This window comes from Trichechus manatus, unplaced genomic scaffold (assembly GCF_000243295.1).
Source record: "Trichechus manatus latirostris isolate Lorelei unplaced genomic scaffold, TriManLat1.0 scaffold00004, whole genome shotgun sequence".
Taxonomy (NCBI): Eukaryota; Metazoa; Chordata; class Mammalia; order Sirenia; family Trichechidae; genus Trichechus; species Trichechus manatus.
In genome coordinates, this window is record NW_004443940.1 from 33110368 (window position 1) to 33128633 (window position 18266).

The following is an 18266-nucleotide window of genomic DNA, read 5'->3' on the forward strand; positions in this document are numbered from 1 at the left end:
CTAATAGCCTTGATTTTCCTCTTGGCTCACAAAGCCCAAAATACTTGTTAACTGCCCTTTTACAGAAAAATCTCCCCACCCCTGGCATAAAGAAATGATGTCCAGAGAGAACATTTTTGCTGTCATTTTATTGACAGCATGGATTTTTTTGCTCGTTTGGTTGGTTGGTTGGTTTTAAGCAGGATATTGCTCTTCACAGCGAGAAAAATTGAGTCCAGAGCATGTTGCCTTTTATAGACGTTCGTGGTCCTTATTCTCACCGGAGGGCTTTCTGAAGCTTGTCATTGTAATGGAGTTTCCCATTGGAACGGTGTAGAGGACACATCAGTTCTTCATTCTTCCCAGATGTGCCCTTGGCCAACCACTGTGTATGTCTAATTAAAACATTGAATAGACGTTCGTGGTCCTTATTCTCACCGGAGGGCTTTCTGAAGCTTGTCATTGTAATGGAGTTTCCCATTGGAACGGTGTAGAGGAGACATCAGTTCTTCATTCTTCCCAGGTGTGCCCTTGGCCAACCACTGTGTATGTCTAATTAAAACATTGAAATGTGTTATTATTGACAACCCTCAAAGCAGTCAGATTGGGTGACAGTAGATGATATTTCGGTGAAGTTTGGATAAGCCTCATGTTGCTGAAAATCTGTATGTGAAAGCATTGTTGATACAAGAAACCTCCTTGGTTTTTTTTTTTTTTTTTTTTTATTTGCAACAAGGAAAAGTATAGTTCCTGCTACTTAAATAGGTTGCTTTTAATAATTTTAAGCATGCACTCCTTCATAAAAAATTGAAAAGTTGAATAAAAGTGGAAAGCAGGAAAAAAATCATCTAAGGACGTCTGCTGGAAATGTTTCAGTGTATTCCTCTCCTGTCTTCTGTGAGTGATATTTTACATGTACCTGTCTCAGTTGGCCCAACAAGCGTTTGTTTTTATCTTGAAGGGAAATTTGAGAATGGTGTTGCAGAGGGAATGGTGGATCCAAATCTAAACCCCATCTCTGCCTTTCGGCTTTCGGTTATTCAGAATTCTGCTGTTTGGGCCATTCTCAATGAGGTAAGGCGTGTGGTACAGGAATCAAAGCCTGAGGTACTGTGTTGTTTGTAACCTTTTGATTCTGTGTGTAAGATCTTTTTGGAATTGAGAATTTACTGCTTTATCATACTTCTTTTTTCTATTTCAGATTCATATTAAAAAAGCCTCCAACTAATCATCTCCTAAGAACCGATACATTTTTTCCTGTGAATTTGTTAAAGATAGTTAAGCATGTACTTTTTTTTTTTTTTTTACTTGAACACTACCTCTTGTGAAATCTACTGTAGATAAGAAGATTGTCATTTCCGCTTGGAAAGTGAATCTCCCTTGGATAATTGTATTCATTTGAACCTAAGCTGTCCTCCAGTTTGAACTTGATTCCAGCATTTTACAGTTATGACAGCCTGTTGATATGACTTGTACTATTTTGGTATTATACTAATACATACAAGTTGTACATATTGTTACATTCCTTAAATTGGGAAAAAATCAAGGTTAAATACATTTTATGAAGGGGGTACTTTTGAAGTTCATTTATTTTCTATTATAGACCCTCTTTTATAGATTATCAGGGATTATATATATAAAAATATAAATATACAGAAAAATGTTATGGAGTTAATTTATTAGAAACACTTAAGAAGTACATATTTTTGTGCAGTAAATTTTTGAATTGATACTTTTTTTGAAAACCAGTTACCTTGCTTTTTTAAGTTCTTTCTATATTTTCCTTTGGAGATGTAAACATTACAACTTAATGCCATTTTTCAGATGCACTGCCATTAAGAGTGATTCTAGATTGATTTCCTAACTGAAGTGCTTTTATAATCAGTGATTCTGAACAAAATATTTTCAAAGGCGTTTGTCATTCCTTAAAGCCAAGATTTTAAAGACCAGTGTCCTTCCTGAGTGCTGATCCACTGTACTGTGTATGGTGGATAGCCGCAGAAAGTCGGTCTGACACCTAGTGGTGCACAGGTGTGATGCACTCATCCTTAATGAGACCTAACTCGCCATGTTTCCCTCTGGTATGTAAAATGACAGACTCTTCTTTCCTTTTTAATCATTGTCTTTAATCCATGAGTAGATGCATTGGTTCTTTTCTTGTTCATTCTCTTTTATCTGCACACATGTTACGAGTTCTGAGAAAATGTTTTCTAGGAAATGCTGCTGTATGAATCATAAGATAATTGGTATAATTTTAAAGAAAAATAAACTTGTAATATTGGTTTTTGGTGAAAGGTATTGTAGCAATTGTATGTTTTACCAAAATAATTATTCCATTACATTATGAACTTACAAGAAAACCCCAAAAAGAATATTTATTACTCTTAATCGTGCAATTCCAAACACTAGTATTATTATCGTCAGCAAAGAATATTATCAGCTTCAGCAGTCAGAGATCTTTACACAAGTACTTTGTTTTTTAAAAAGTATGAATTATGAACATCCGAGCTTCCCAGCCAGCATGCATGGACGCACTGGTGTGCCTCAGGTGGGATGTGGGTGGTTCACAGATGTGCAGAGAGTGGGCCCTCAGCCTGCAGCCCGGAGGAGCTTCATCTGGTCACCCAGCGTGCTGAGCGAGCAGCCTCGAGCAACGCCATTTCCTGTGCGGTGCTCGGAAGTGTAGAAGGTTGGCGAACACTGGCTTCGTGCGCTCCCCTCCGTCCCTCCATGCTGTAATCGTCTTTAGTTACTTTCCTTAATTAAAAACTCACACGTTGCCAAGAATGATTTTTATGTCAGTTAAAGTCCAGTTAAAATCTGAGTCTGGTTTTTCATTTACTTTTCTTTAATTTACTTTTTATTCTCTCCTCAAATTTCCTTGGACCAGTGCCCACAGGCAGATTTCATTTGAAAAGAAGAGTAACCTTTCAATATAAATTTTTGGCACCAGCATAGCATACTGAATCTCTGCTAGAACGACTGAGTAACACAAGGTAAAAATCTGTGGAGGTGGGTTTCAGAGGCTTCCCTGGGCTCCTGAGTAGCCAGCTGTGCTTTCCAGAAGAAAGTCTGTGCTTTGAAAACAAGGGAGGGGAAAGTTATTGCAGCTCCTTGCCATTTGTATGGCCTCTTTAAAGATGGAGTCTTGTCTAGCCAGCTTTTTCTGTTTTGTGCTCAGCCTCCCCGCAGGCTTTCCTCAAGCTGATCTTTAACCTCCCTCCTGTTCCAAAGAATACTTTTAGCCAAATCTGATTCGTCTTTCAAGGGCCGTGTGGTGCCCTCCTTCCATGATTTCCTTACCAGTGCCGAGCAGTGCCTGGAAGAGTGGCCTGCCCAGTCAGCGTCTGGACGAGTGGACCAGCTGTTCCAGCTCACAGTCAGTCTTAATTCCCTTTATTCCCTTAATTCTCTTTACTTACTATCCCTGCCACACATACACACTCAGTTGTCTAAGTTTTGATTGATTGTGGAATATGTACACGTGTTTGTGTATGTGGTTTCTCTGACAAACTTCAGGCTCCTTGAAGGCAAGCCCATGCTCATACTCTTTACCTATCCTCTGCTCATTGTTACTTGAGGGCAAGCCCACACTCATACTCCTTACCTGTCCTCTGCTCATTGTTACTTGAGGGCAGGCCCATACTGTACTCCTTACCTATCCTCTGCTTGTTGTTTCTTGAGGGCAAGCCCACACTCATACTCCTTACCTGTCCTCTGCTCGTTGTTACTTGAGGGCTTGCCCATACTCTGACTCGTTAACCTGTCCTCTGCTCATTGTTACTTGAGGGCAAGCCCATACCATACTCCTTACCTGTCCTCTGCTCGTTGTTACTTGAGGGCAAGCCCATACCATACTCCTTACCTGTCCCTCTGCTTGTTGTCTCTTGAGGGCAAGCCCATACTCATACTCCTTACCTGTCCTCTGCTCATTGTTTCTTGGGGGCAAGCCCATACTCATTCTTCTTACCTGTGCTCTACTCCTTGTTAGTTGCTCCCCCGTTTCTCCCCAGTTCCACACTAGACAATTAGAAGCAGCCATGCTTTCCTCAGGAAAGAAATTGTGATAGTGTCCTTTAAGAGTAATGTTAGGGAGTGAAGTTTCAGGGACAGAAGACTAGAGGAGTTGCATATTCCTTGGAACTGAGGGAAAGTAAATACTTGAAGGTGAGAACACACTTAACTACACTTTTACCAAAATATTTAGTGGGAAAAGTGTCAAATGGTGGGATTGATTACATATAAAAATAGGAAATGGCTTGGTGTCTGATGCGTATTCCACGTAAACGTCAGACTCTAGGTCTGCGCTGTTCCATACAGTAGCCATTAGCCACATGGGACTGTTTAAACTAATAAAATAAATTCAGTTCCTCAGTCACACTAGCTGCATCTCAAGTGCTGAGTAGTCGCAGGTGGCTAGTGGCCACCGTGTTGGACAGCACAGAAGTGGAACATCCCATCACTACAGAAAGCTCTCTTAAACAGCACTGTTCTAGAGTGCTGATAACGAACATCTCAGAAGCCAGAATTAATTCTCATTATGAGGTTAAGAGCAGACATGCAGAATATACCATAATGCAAATAATGATGGGTAGTTTGGGTGAGAAGAAAAGGTGGAGGACCTAGAGTCTATTTCTAGGATTCTAAGATTCAAGATTTCTAAATTCATAGTTTCAAGTCTCATGCATTGTCCATAGCATGCACTGTACCATACTATGTAGTCAAAAAAGCTTACCAGTTTGAGATAGTGTGTGTATTAGACTGGGTTCTCTAGAGAAGCAAAACCAGTAAAGCGTATAAATACATATATAGAGAGAGTTATATCAAAGAAACAGCTCACATGATCATAGAGGCTGAAACTTCCCAAGTCCATGGATTAGGATACAGGTTTCTCCTGATTCACATAGCCGCAGGGGCTGGCAAACCCAAGATCGGCAGGTCGGAGAGCAGGGCTCTGCTCACAGGCTGTACCAAGATCGGCGGATACGCTGATAGCTCAAGTCCCAAGAACTGGAGGTCAGACGAACAGGAGGCAGTCACAGGATCCAGAGCGAGCAAAAAGCCAGAATGTCTGCTTATATTTGGGTGCAGGCAACACCCCCAAGGAAACTCCCTTTCAACTGATTGGCTACTCAGAAGATTCAGTCATGGGAGTGATCACATAGAAACACTGAGAATCATGGCCCAGCCAAACTGACACAACAGTCTCAACCATCACAGTGTGATAGAAAAGCTTTGGGAAGAGTTAATGCAACTGCATTATCTAGCACGTAGGCTATAGACACTTTATATATGTGTATATTAATCTAACCATCAGAGATAACTTCGAACAAAGGTACAGCTTTTCAAACCAAGGGTTGCACTAGTAAATGATAAGCAGGTGTGGTTATTTTAGACCATAAAGTTCTGAAGGTTTTTTAAAAATGGCATAATAGTGAAATAAGTTGTTTCCAATAATGCTGTCCTTCAAAGAAGTTGGTTATATGGAAGCAGCACGTTTGGAGAGGTTGCTCTAGTTTATTAGCAGTGTGTATTTATGGGAGGCAGACATCTAAGAATGACCCTCAGTGGCCCTCGGCCTTGGGTACGGTCCTACTCCTTTGAGTGTGGGTCAGACTTGTGAGTATGACCCATGATTATTATGTTATATAGGAAAAGGGAGATTATCCAAATGGGCCTGAGCTCATCACGGGAGCCCTTTAGAAGCAGTTTTCTCAGACTGGGAGTGGAAGTCGGAGACTAAAAGCAGGAGACAGGAACGCAGGTGGCCTCGAGGAGCTGAGAGAGGCCTCTGCTGGCAGCCAGGGAGATGGAAGCTCAGCCTCACAGCCACAGAACCCGAGTTTGGCCAGCAATGTGAAGGAGCTTGAAAGTGGCTTCTTCTCCAGAGCCTCTAGACAAGAGCCCAGCCAGCCAACACCGTGATCCTGGTCATGTGAGACCCCAGTCGAGGCTGCCTGGACGTCTGACCTTCCGAAGTGTGAGATAAGAAGCGGGTGTTGTAAGCCGCGTAATTTGTGGTAATGTGTTATGCAGCAGTAGAAAACTAACATAGTATTTAAAAGAGGTAAAGAGGGAAATGCCCTCGTATTGATTCCATATAGTATGTTGGCTATTTCTTGATGGACACGTGAATAAACTCGTATGCTAGCAAATGGTATACCTAGGTCGCCTCTGGGATACACTCTTCCAGAGACCTCTAGTTGTCTTCCTTGCAGCTTGCTAGTAGGATTTCCTAAAGGAACTGCTGGATCGAGATTGTAGGAATAGGGTTAAAACAATGTAGAAGGGATCTTTTCCGGAAGAGGTATTCATAGTGCTTTAGGGTGCTGTGAGCCTGACAGAAGTGTTTTACTTCAGAATGGTAAACGGTAGTATTTTAAGTGTTCTGTTACACTGAGGAAAAAACAACATCTGCCTTCATGTAGAGATCAGGTAATCCACTCTGTGTTGAAGGACTTCATTTTTGTTAACCACAGCTCTAGTTTGCTGTCTAGCACAGATAAAATCCTTCATGTGCCAACCCAGTTTTTGTACTCTGAAAATGTTTCCCAGAATACCTCTCTGCTTCCAAGCCATTCGTTGCTAATAAAATTTGTTTTCATTTTGGTTTATCCATTAATTTTTGTGCTTGCTTTTCCTAGATTATCATGGGCTGTGTGTGAGAAAAGTAGTACTAATGGGAAGAAGATGAGAGGCGAAGAGTGTCAGAGTCAGAAATTTGAGCCATAATCCTATTTTCTTGGTGTCAGGAACTGAGCTATCCAGTGCAGTCCCTTTCTTTCATAGAAAAGGAAACTTTTCCAAGCTGTGTAGTAGCATTTAGTGTGTAAGATTTCAGTTTTGATAGTTGTGAAATTTTAAATTATTAATCTTAAGATACATGCTGTGATACATAATATGCTTACTTTCTTTAATGCATGTGAACATATAATGCTGAAAAGACTATTAGCACTGTATTATTTATTAAAAAAACAAACAAACGTAGGATTTTGTTACACATACTGATACATGAATACCTACATATCAACTCCTCTCTTCTTGCCTGAAACACTTCACCAGTGTAGGCGCTAGCTAGGTCATTTTCAAAGAACAAACGAGAATGAGCGAGCCAGCACGCCAGCGTCTCCGGGCTGAGGATTTAGAAGACATTGGTCAGGAAGGTAAACTGAGTGCTGAAGGAAAGCACTTTGTGCAGTCTCTTTCCACTGTTGTTAACATTGCAGTGAAAACGTAAAGATTAGTGGTGCTGAAATTGTTCTAAAGTAAGGCTTGTTTGTGGGGCAAACTGGGAAACTAGGAAGTTAGGGGGCTGTTGTACATGACACTTGCTCCTGCTGGCTTCACCGTATTAATTAGCAAGTTATCCTGGAATCAGAGGGTCGGTACTTTAGTTTGCTTCGCATTCCATTATTTAATTTGAAATGCTGTTTGCTGAAATCTGGTGACGATCCCTTTTGAAGATATATTCTCTGAGCCTTAAAAGCGGCTGATGCGGACGGGACTGCACGACGCACTGCCAGGTTTATAGCTGTCATTTCAGTACCTGACTGCGATGTTTTCTATGACAGATTCGGAAATCAGCGTAACAATTACGTTTCATTTATGGAATGAAAAACTAAAGTCTCATTCAGAAGCCTTCATTTGGAACAGTTGTGTCCATATTTGGGGATGGTTATGAACATGTCCCTTGGAGAAACTGCCTGAGGAATCTGTCAGGTTATACCAAGTTTTTTTCCTTCTTAAATGTATCCTACTTATTTTCCTTAAAATGTTTTCATTGATTGAATGGTTAATATCTGTAGTAATAGTTTAGGTACCTGTTGGATTCTTAAAAGATGATTTTCAAATTTGCTGCTGTAATTGGAAACTGGTCCTGTTGACTGTGCCTTCCATCCGTTTCTCTGCGCCTCAAACGTTCATGTGTATTTGAAATAAAGACGTTTGAAAAGCCACGTTGAATTCAAGATTCTTTCTAATAAAAGTGGGCAAAACTCAACGAGTAGTTTTTTTATTATTAACAGATACAGTAGTAGTTTACGTGATCTATTTTCAGTTAGAAAATGGGAGTGGGTTCTATATTTGGGTTTTTGACGTCTTTAAAGAACAAAAGGCCTTACTGCTAAGACAGCGAATCAGTGTTATACAGGTGTTCACTCTATTATATACACCATCCAAAAACAAAAAACACCAAACCCGTTGCTGTCGATCCCGACTCATAGCGATCCTGTAGGACAGGGGAGAACTGCCCCATAGGGTTTCCAAGGAGCAGCTGGTGGATTTGAACTGCCAGCCTTTTGGTGAGCAGCCGTAGCTCTTAACGGCTACACCACCGGGGCTCCACATACAGAGTACAGTTCCCAGCATAAGAGCAGCTGCCATGGGTTGCTTCAATCTAATGCATTTTGGTTTTTTGCATAGAAAATGCCGTTAACGATACTTCGGACGTGTAAAACAGTGAGTCCTGTTTGAGTTACATTACAGGCTAAGTAGGCTTCTGAAGGCTGGACTGACCATATGGTATATACGAATGTTTAAAATGCAGTGCACGAGAAACGGAGCTCGGCTGTGCACCTGGTCAGGGAGGTGCATGTTACTACCATGCTCTCCAACACGCCTTCAGAGCAGTGCGGAATCATCCTGAAAAGTTTCTATGTCTGTTTTCTCCATGCCCTTAGTACCTTGATGTCCTTCACATGTGTGCGCGCAGGCATTAGAATGAATAAAATACATGCTTTCATTTCAAAAATATTTATTACAGAAATGTACATTTCATTAGTTTTAAGGAATGTATTTGACAATAGTGTTCATGTGTATTTCCTCAGATTTGCAAACTTTACACCTTTAAGATATCCACAATGATAACTGATGTACACACTTTACAGGAAGTCTCCAGCGCTTCACCAACACTGCTGCCAGAGCTGAGCTCTGCAGCCTCTCTCCCTTCATTTCACTCTGTACTTGTAGAAGGAGCACAGCATGTGAGTGAAGTTCCACCCCAGTGCCAGTGACAGTCCATAGAGCAGAATGACAGGTGCAAACGGATAGAGAAGGATGACTGTATTCTTCAAGAATGGCAGTGCTGGAAAAGAAACATCCAAATTAATAAAAAGGGAAAACTGGTATGACTAAGAACAGAACATTTGGAGACAGCTCTTACTCCCACATGTGGTGCCAGAGAGGAAAGCAGATTTGAAGCAATAAACTGATGCAATCTACAGCCAGAGCGGCACACAGCCCTCCCGTGCTGGGTCCTCATTTCCGGTCTGAAGACACGGAGGAGAGGGGTTACCTGAGCACAAAGGCTGATCGAGAAGCCAGGACTCACTCAGAGAGGTTCAGTGTGAGAGACAAACATCACAAACCTTGGTAAGTGATGGACTTAAACCTGAGACTGCTTCAGAAGCCCCTAAGAGTCCATCTGAAGGCACCAACAGAGAGGAAGGTTGTTCAGGGAAGAACGCTCACCATTCGCGATTTCCCAGTGTCAAAAACCTGACATCGCCGCTCGGACCAGCTGAGAGCTCAACGGCAGGATCTCAGGCTTTTGGAAAGAAGTGGAACTCGGGCCGCCGAATCTCTGTTTCTTTATTGCTCGCTGCTTAGTGAGTGGGACCCTACCTAAGAATTTCTCATACAGGAAGTCCCCAGACTGGATCTGTGCTGCACCCCAAAGAAACTCAGCTAAAGGGAGTTACCAGGAGAGTTCTCAGAAGTCCACTTAGAGAAACCACAATGTTGCAGGGTTCTAAGCACAATTTAAAACACTTCCTGGAAATGTGTAAGCATTCCTTAAGAAAGCTGAATACGAAATGTCCCAAACATCTTCCCCAAAATGAAGCATTACAACTTGCGGGGAGTTAAGTGGTCCGTGGCAACAGAGCCAGAGGGAGGGACAGCAACAGGTCCCTGGCCAGAGAAGCCTGTGTTTCTAGGAGTTGTCTGTATTTGCAGTGAAGTTCTGATCACCCAGAACAGCAGGGAAGGAAGGGCTAAAAGCGCTAAGACAAAGGCTGAGAAACGTCTTCATTTTATTTAGCTCTATTTACTGTTTCTTAGTATGAATGGAGAATGGAGGATGTTCTTCATATTAAGAAAAATGAATGGACAGCAAGAGTTAACACTTGTACACATGGGTTAGAAAAGTTGGGCTGGATCTTGTCTAATCATCTATAGAGCCGTACAGTGGTCACAAAAATGGAAAACGAGGCAAAAGGATGATTCAAAAAGGTTTTAAACAGACTGAAATTCATATATCTGCATGCCCACACCGGACCCAACCCTTTCCTCACGGCACCCACTACTGGTAACCCGGAGCTTGAAAGCATGGGAGGAAAGCAGCCCTGGGTTCCTGCAGGTAACCCGGAGGTGACCGATAATGGTTTAACGCAGCTGCCTGAAACTACAAAACTGGCCCCAGTGCAGCTATGCCACCTTCTAGCTGTGTGACCAGGGGCAAGCGACTTCATCTCTCTATGCCTTCGTTTCTGTGTTTGAAAAACGGGCATCAAGATTAAATGAGAGAATAGCTATAAAACACGTGGGACCGGGCCTGTGAGTACTCCGTGACCGGAAGCTAGTACCATTACTATTACAACCTCCCCCTCCCTGCTAGGTTCCCAATATTAAAAAAAACTTTTTTAATTACTTACCACTGTATCCTAGGAAAGTTACATAGATATAATAGCCAACCGCAATCAACCATAAAGTATTCCCAACGAAATAGCCAATAAACGTGTCTGTTAGGATAACATCTGCCGGAAGAGAAGCACAGAGTGAATCTCCTCACCCATGCACACAGTGAGGGATTTTTGGTAATATTCAGAGAACTGCTGCTTACAGTTGATGAAGAAAAGCTGGATAAAATGCAAAATGACTAGGAGTGGGTAGAAAGCATTCAGATGCACGTCGAAGGCATAGCCCCACTCCACGTCATAATCTCTACTCTGTCGCTTCACTAAGTACTTGTTAGAGATGAACCTGGAAAGCAAAATTAAAATTATTTTCATAATACAATTAATTCATAATAAAATTCACTCTATGTACTGATTACCTTCTTCGTGCCAGGCACTATTTTAAATACTGGAGATCCAGCAGTAAACAAAACAGACAGAAATCCTTGCCTTCAATCTAGTGGGAGAAGACTGACAATAATATAACTAAGATAATTAAATTTATGTCCGACGATACGGTAGAGAACCACCAAATCTGCCGCAGAAGACCTCTTTAAGGAGTTAAAAAGCAAGGATGTCACTTCGAGGACTAAGTCGTGCCTGAGCAAGCCATGGTGTTTTCAATTGCCTCATATGCACATGAAAGCTGGACAATGAATAAGGAAGACCCAAGAACAACTGATGCCTTTCAATTGTGGTGTTGACGAAGAATCCTGAATACACCATGGACTGCCAGAAGAATGAACAAATCTGTCTTGGAAGGAGAATAGGCAGAATGCTCTTTAGATGTGAGGATGGTGAGACTTTATCTCATGCACTTTGGACATGTTATCAGGAGGGACCAGTCCCTGGAGAAGGACATCATGCTTGGTAAAGTAGAGGGTCAGCGAAAAAGAGAAAGACCCTCAGTGAGATAGACGGACACAGTGGTTGCAACTATGGGCTCAAGCATAAACAATTGTGAGGATGGCAGAGGACCGGGCAGTGTTTTGTTCTGCTGTACACAGGGTCGCTATGAGTTGGAAGTGACTCAACAGCACCTAATAAGAAACAACAATGGATCTTAAATCAGATGGTCATGAGAAAGTGCCGTTTGGGTAAAGACCCAGGGGTAGTGATGGGAATGATCCGGGCACGTTTGAGGAATGATAGAGACCAGTGTGCCTGGAATAAGTGAAAAAAAAAAAAAAACACAATGAAATGAAATCAGAAAAGGAACAGGAACTAGATCTCATTGGGCCTTGCAGGCTACTTTCAGGCCTTTGGCCTTTATTCTTGGTGAGATGAGAAGCCATTGAAGAGTGTCCAGAAGTGTCTGACATGTCTCACAAGATCCCTCTGGCTGCCCATCTGAGAACAGACAACAGGGGACAAGAGTGGAAGCAAAGACACCAGTTAGAAGGCTCCTGCGAGTCAGATGAACAGGCAGCAGCAGCGGAGGCAGTGAGATGTGGGATAATACTGTATTTGGAAGACAGAGCCAAAAGGACGTGTTTAAGGGTTGGATGTGGAGTATGAGAAAAAAAGCAACAGCAAGGATGACTAGAAGGTTTTTGCCTTGAGCAAACAGAAAGATGGCGCTGCCCCTAGCCGAGGTGGGATGGCTGCAGGAAGAGCGGTTTGCGACAGGAAGGAGAATGCACACTTTTGGACTTGGACCTGCTGAAAATGCCTGTCAGTACGCAGCAAGAAGCTGTACATACAAGTCTAGCGTTTAGAGAGGAATCCAAAGTGAAGACATAAACTCCTCAGTGTGTAGATAATATTAAAAGCCACAGGCCTGAATGAGACATCAAAAGAACAGCACAGAGAATGCGTCCGAGGCCTAGGACATGGGCCACCCCCTCCCCCATTAAAAGGTCAGGGAAATAAGGACAAACCAGTAAGGAAAGTGGCCAGTGACAAATCTAGCCACAGGACATTATTCAAGCTTATGTCACTTCCATAGAACAGTCGACAAGTTGCTCAGTTCAAGGATGAATGAATGAAAAGTAAAATATCCAGGTAACAGAAAAGTAGGTCTTCAAAGAAATGCTATTCCTACAGTAAAAATAAAAACAGAAAAGAATAACCAATCCTGCACTTAGTTAAAGGAGCCCTGGTGGCGCAGTGGTTAAGCACTCAGCTGCGAACCTACCAGCCGCTCCTCAGGAGAAAGATGTGGCAGTCTGCTTCCACAAAGATTACGGCCTTGAGAACCCTACAGGGCAGTTCTACTCTGTCCTGTAGGGTCGCTGTGAGTCTGAATTGGGTGGGGCACTTAGTTATCTGAAAATGTAAAACAGCAAAACAAAAAACACTGCTTCATTTGAACAAACGAACTTATCATCAACATCCTTCATTTTCGCCAAGAATGTGTGCCATTAAAAATTTTATGGAGTAAGCACTTAGCTGACCGCCACACCGAAGACCATTTTCATTACGAGGTCATTCTCCTACTCCTAGTCCTCGGCTTCTTCCCTGACCCTTTCGTGCTCACAGGCACCTCTACTTTTTCTGCCTCTGGGGTTTACGGGGAAGCCGCAGCACCACCGACAGTGCCCACCACCCCAAGGCCTTTATGACTGTTTGAAACCGAAGAAACGGTTTGTGCTGCCAATGACTGTTTTTACAGGGTACTACTGTATGAGGTGTCTGGATTTTTGGTAGGAAAAACAGAATATGAGTGGCTCACGAACGAGTTAAATGGGTGCTTTCCAAGCTCCTCAGTTTCTGGCTTCCCCGTGGAATACAGACGTTCCTTCTGAGGGCTCACGGGCGCTCCCACCTCCATACGAAGGACACCGTCATCTCCTCATCTCCCAGACTTGTCTCCAGGTTCAACGTCATCTGTTCCAGTTTCTGCCACTGCCGTTGAGTCAATTCCAACTCACGGCGACCCCGTGTGCAGAGCAGAACTGCTCCAGAGGGTTTTCAAGGCTGTGACCTTTCAGAAGCAGATCACCAGGCCTTTCTTCCAAAGTGCCTCTGGGTGGGTTCGAACTGTCAACCTTTCGGCCAGTATAGGTGAATGCTTAACCGTCTGCACCGCTCAGGGACTCCGGAATCTTTATTCCCGCTAATATTCAACGAGCTGCCTGAACTCAACACATCCAACATGGACCTACATCTGCACCTGCCACTTACTCAGTCCCTAAGCCAAAAATTTACAGGCCACCCCAGAGGAGACCTTGGCCTCCTTCTCGTCCCCACCCCTCATCACAGCCTGTTATCACAGGACACGCTCTAGGCCATCTTCCTCCACTGTTTGTTATCAACACACTCTGAGCTCCTATTCTCTTACACAGACCCCTCTGATTGTTTCCACCTTGCACACTTCTCCAACTCCTCCTCCAATGCCACAGAAAAGATCTTTCCTACAATGTAAATTTGATATTATAGTCACACACTGCGGAACATCCATTCAGACAACATCCGACCACGTACACATCCGTGGTCCCGTAAGGTTATAACAGTTCAGAAATCTCAATCGGAGAACGGGACGTAGCAAACACAACAGCCTCCTGCACACAATATGTGCATCTTTGTCTCTCGTACACAAAGCACTTGCACTGCCAGGCGTATGACGGTACGGCACATATATGATCTGTAACAGGTCCTGACAGTCACAATAAATGCCTGTTTTACTGGCTTAGGTGTGCAGTGTACTTTCTACCGTTACTTTAATGTGAACTTTCCCTCCTCTACGAGTACATTACTGTGTAACAGCGTATGCTTCGACTCGCAGGCAGCAGCATCCAATCTCCTGTAATGCCAGGTAATTCGCTGAAATGCAGTACTGTATGTGTACAGTATCTTGGCTATTTAGTCAATACAGGTACACTACAGTACCCCATACAGCTCTGAGTACATGATATGGTGTTCACACACGTCCAAATCACACAACATCCTATTTCACAGGATCTATCATAGACATTAAGCAACACATGACTACTTCCTTACTTCAAAGAGCCCCACTTCTCTCCCACCCCCTGACAAACAGACACAGCCGGATGCAGCCTCGGAGATAAAGTCCAGTTTCTATTTTTCTCCTGAGCTGCATTACAGCCGCGTCCTCTTCCCCAGCCAGTGCTGCCCTCTGCTCCCAGACCTGGCCTGCTCTTCCACACTTGGATGCTTTTACACCTGCAATGCCTGGTACCAGGTATCATCTCTCCGCCATTTCCCCAAAAACACCTCCTCATCCTGGTTCCTGTGGCATTTCTGAAACAATCAAAATTACATGGAACAATAGTTCCTATTTCAGTTCCTCACAAAATTCACAACACAACATGGGTGCTCAAAAATAAATGGAGGGAGTAATTTTCCTATAACTCAAACCACAATGCAGACTCATGCTAAAGGCACTGACCTCCAGGACAACTTGGTTTCTGTCACCCTGCAGTCGCTGCACTCAGGTAGAAAGCTTGCTACAAACTATTCCTCTGACAGCCTTTACTGAGTGACATTTTTTTCATATGCCATTAGTTTTTTAGGGATATTTTAATAATGAATACATGACGTCCATTAGTTAGCAGTATTAACTTGGGCCAAGTTCTAGATTTCTCAGACCGACAGTGCACAGCATCTCTTGACAGCCTGTCGTCACTGTGGCTGTGTGCCGTCGAGCGGATGCTGACTCACAGTGACCCTACAGGACAGAGCAGAACTGCCCCGTGGGGCTTCCTAGGCTGTGATCTTTACAGAAGCAGATCGCCAGGTCTTCTGTCCCTCCTCAGAGCTGCTTGGTGGGTTCAAACCGCCAGTCTTTCAGTTAGCAGCCAGTATACTAGTTACTAAAGCAAGCCCAAAGTCGGACGGAAAACCTGCGTGTGTGTGTATTTCATTCTCAGCAGGAAGGCACCAGAAATTTTTCAAAAATCCTTCATTTTCAAGTGTACTTCATTTAATGCCAAAGATTCAAAGTAAGATTCCATGAAATATCCCTCTAGATGTTACATATCTAAAAGTGGTCTCCACCAACAATGCACTCAAAATCGTGCTATCATTTAAAACAACTTAAGCAGAACTGGCTAAATGCACACTATTTTGCCAAAATCAGGGATTTCATTAGTATGATATAATCATTATTTCAATTCAATTCAACAATATAGACCATCCCTCAGAACATTCTCTGACAGAGGTACCAACATAGGGTACAAATTATGATAATCCTAGCAGGAGAAATTAATCCTGTCAATTGATCTATCTTGGTTTCAATTTCCATCAATTACTCTATCTCTGAAGGGCATGGAGGTGCTCCAGCAGTATCTGAAAATCCAAATGATGGTACTTACCACATTAACGTTGATATTAGAAGACCAACGCCTATGCAATCTATGAATACAACCCAAAGGAGAAGCTTTATCGTCTCAAAAAATCCCATGTCCAGCACAAAGCCAAATCCTATAGTGGACACTGAAAGAAAGATTGACAAGATTCATTCAGGTGCTGTGCTAGGTTCTGCGGAGACAGGGCATAGCCCTCGCCCTCCAGATGTCCACAGTCCAGTGGGGGAGACAGACATGCCAACAAAACCCCAAAGATGTGTTATACGTCACGGATATAGACAGGCATTCCATCCCTGAACACAGAATGGCCGTGGAGATGTTTTAAGCTTCCTGAGGAGGGCCCTCGTCTGGCAGTTCATTGAGAACAGCACCAGCACAGAGAAGGCACTCAACGTATTTTAACTCCAAGGAAAGAGGCAGAAACCCTGGACACTTCACCATCCTGAGGGTGGTTAGAGCTCCCCCACCAAATGCTGGAGAACTTAAAAGTACCTTCTCAAGTTCCCACGCGCCTTTCAGAACTCTCACTCTGGGTTTGCCTGACTGTGAAATGCCATTTGCAACCTCTTCACAGTAAGGTTAACATTTGGGGATCCCTTTATCTATCGTACTAGTTAAAAGACATGGAGTGAATCTGCCCCCTGCTTTGAAAAGGCCTGAGGTAAGTTTACTCTCTGGCATAATCTGCTTGAGACGTGCAGAATCAGGAAGAAGACAACTTTCTTTTCTGTGAGGAGATTTTTGAGGCTTCAGAAAGAAGCTCCAAATATCCCCAAATTCTGACCAATGCATTTATAACTTTCCCGAAGGACAAGTCCAATCTGAAACGCTCCATTTGTTCTTCAAGTCTACTGCAGACGAACCAACACTTACCACACAGCCAGATACTCAGCAGGACTAGGAAAGCAGGGTCGTCTCGGGCCCACTGATCCTTTGTCTGCTTTCGATAGTGAAAGTTTCTATAAACTCTCTGTGGGGAGGTGAACAGGTAGAGCATCTGCCAGGCAGCAAACTCAAAGTCCATCTGCCGAAAACGGAAAAGCCTTCTCAAGTACTTGTAGCGTTTTGCTCCGGCCGTGTGTCTTGCCGCATCCCTGGAATTCAAGGCGCCATTCCCCTGCATGTGGGAATTCACTGAAATACTTGGTAACATCTTCCTAAACAGAAGGAAAAAAAAAAGGTGTCTTTTACAAATAGTCTGAAGAAATTTTTAGCTACCAGCACACCTGTTTCTGGTTATTTGACAGCAGGGAGGTCGCTTTACATTGTCATCCCCAATCCTTGGAAAGGGGCAGAGGTCAAAAGTGAATGGAGTTGATTCTGAGACTCGTTCTGGGGCTTGAGAACTGCTTAAGGCAAAGGCAACACCACGCCCTCGTGATCCATAGTAATAACACTTACACGGGGTCCAAGCGTTTCAAACACTTTACTCAACCTCCGAAAGCCAAGGGAGGTAGCTACTCTTCAGAGCACGGAGAGGAAACCCAGGTGCTGGGTGGGGAAATGACTTCCCTCCATCACAGAGAGAGGGATGGAGCCAAGATTCCAATTAAGGCACTCTGCTCCAAATTCAATACTCTTAACCACCGCGCCAGTAAGGAAAAGCATTTGTTTAAGCTGATTAGAAAATGTAAAATAAAGGGCCTATTCGCACAGGTCCAGCGGGGTGTGGCCAGGAAGCTCCTCCTTCGCTAGAACGTAACATAAACAAGAAGCAACGCTCAGATCCCTAGTATTTTCCGCCTTAATAGTTAAGCAGGAGGAAATGGCAGCGTGGGACTCCAGCCGGATCGGTCGCCCTCCGGCCCCCACGCCCAGGCTGCCCGATCCGGGACACCTGTCGGCAGGGCTCGGGGACGTCGGCCGCGCCTCGCCGGGCCCGGCCGCTCCCTGCTGGCCCGGGGCCGCGGGTAGGGCTGCCGGGTTTAGGAAATAAAACACAGGACGCCCAGTTCAATTTGAACTTGGGCAAAACAATAAATAATTTTAGCGGAAGTACCTCCCACGCAACTTTTCGGACACACTTACTCTAAAAAATCATTCGTTTATCTGAAACTCGTATTTAACTGGGCGTCCTGTTTGATCTGGCCACCCCACCCGGGGCCGAGGCGCCGGACTTGGCCTGGTCACTACCGGGCCGCAGTGACGTCGGGCCGCGAACTGCCGGAGGAAGCGGCGGCGGCCCGAGCCCGCGCCCGAGCCGCGGCCCTCAGGCCTCACCTGGAGCCCTGCTGCGGCCTCGACTCGGGACCAGCCAGCCCGCCACCTCCGTCCGGCAGCCGAGCCCAGCAGCCGCCTGGGCCAACCTCCCCTCCGCTGACGTAGCCGGACAGGCGCTCAGGGC

At 44.0% G+C, this 18266-nt stretch overlaps 2 protein-coding genes across 5 annotated transcripts in view; one reads left to right on the plus strand and one right to left on the minus strand.

Moving 5' to 3' along the window:
- Positions 1 to 2339, plus strand: part of MGAT4A (alpha-1,3-mannosyl-glycoprotein 4-beta-N-acetylglucosaminyltransferase A) — a 76091-nt gene extending 73752 nt beyond the window's left edge. For 2 of the 3 annotated variants that reach the window (XM_023734120.1, XM_023734116.1), the window contains one exon: positions 941 to 2339. In XM_023734120.1, the coding sequence (XP_023589888.1) occupies positions 941 to 1104 (164 nt within the window). In that variant the 3' untranslated portion in view covers positions 1105 to 2339. The remainder of the gene's footprint in view (positions 1 to 940) is intronic. The other variant, XM_004369325.2, reaches the window with a different exon arrangement.
- Positions 2340 to 8719: 6380 nt separating this feature from the next.
- On the minus strand, positions 8720 to 18261 carry UNC50 (unc-50 inner nuclear membrane RNA binding protein). 2 transcript variants are annotated; one of them, XM_004369326.3, is made up of 6 exons: positions 18143 to 18261; positions 16796 to 17079; positions 15929 to 16049; positions 10820 to 10959; positions 10632 to 10733; positions 8720 to 9061 (listed from the first exon to the last, which is right to left on the minus strand). In XM_004369326.3, exons 2-6 carry the CDS (start codon positions 17073 to 17075, stop codon positions 8925 to 8927), a joined length of 780 nt encoding a protein of 259 aa, XP_004369383.1. In that variant the 5' UTR covers positions 17076 to 17079; positions 18143 to 18261; the 3' UTR covers positions 8720 to 8924. The 2 variants fall into 2 exon arrangements, with proteins under 2 accessions (XP_004369383.1, XP_023589910.1); XM_023734142.1 differs by having other exon boundaries at positions 17951 to 18235.
- Between the last annotated feature and the right edge of the window lie 5 nt (positions 18262 to 18266).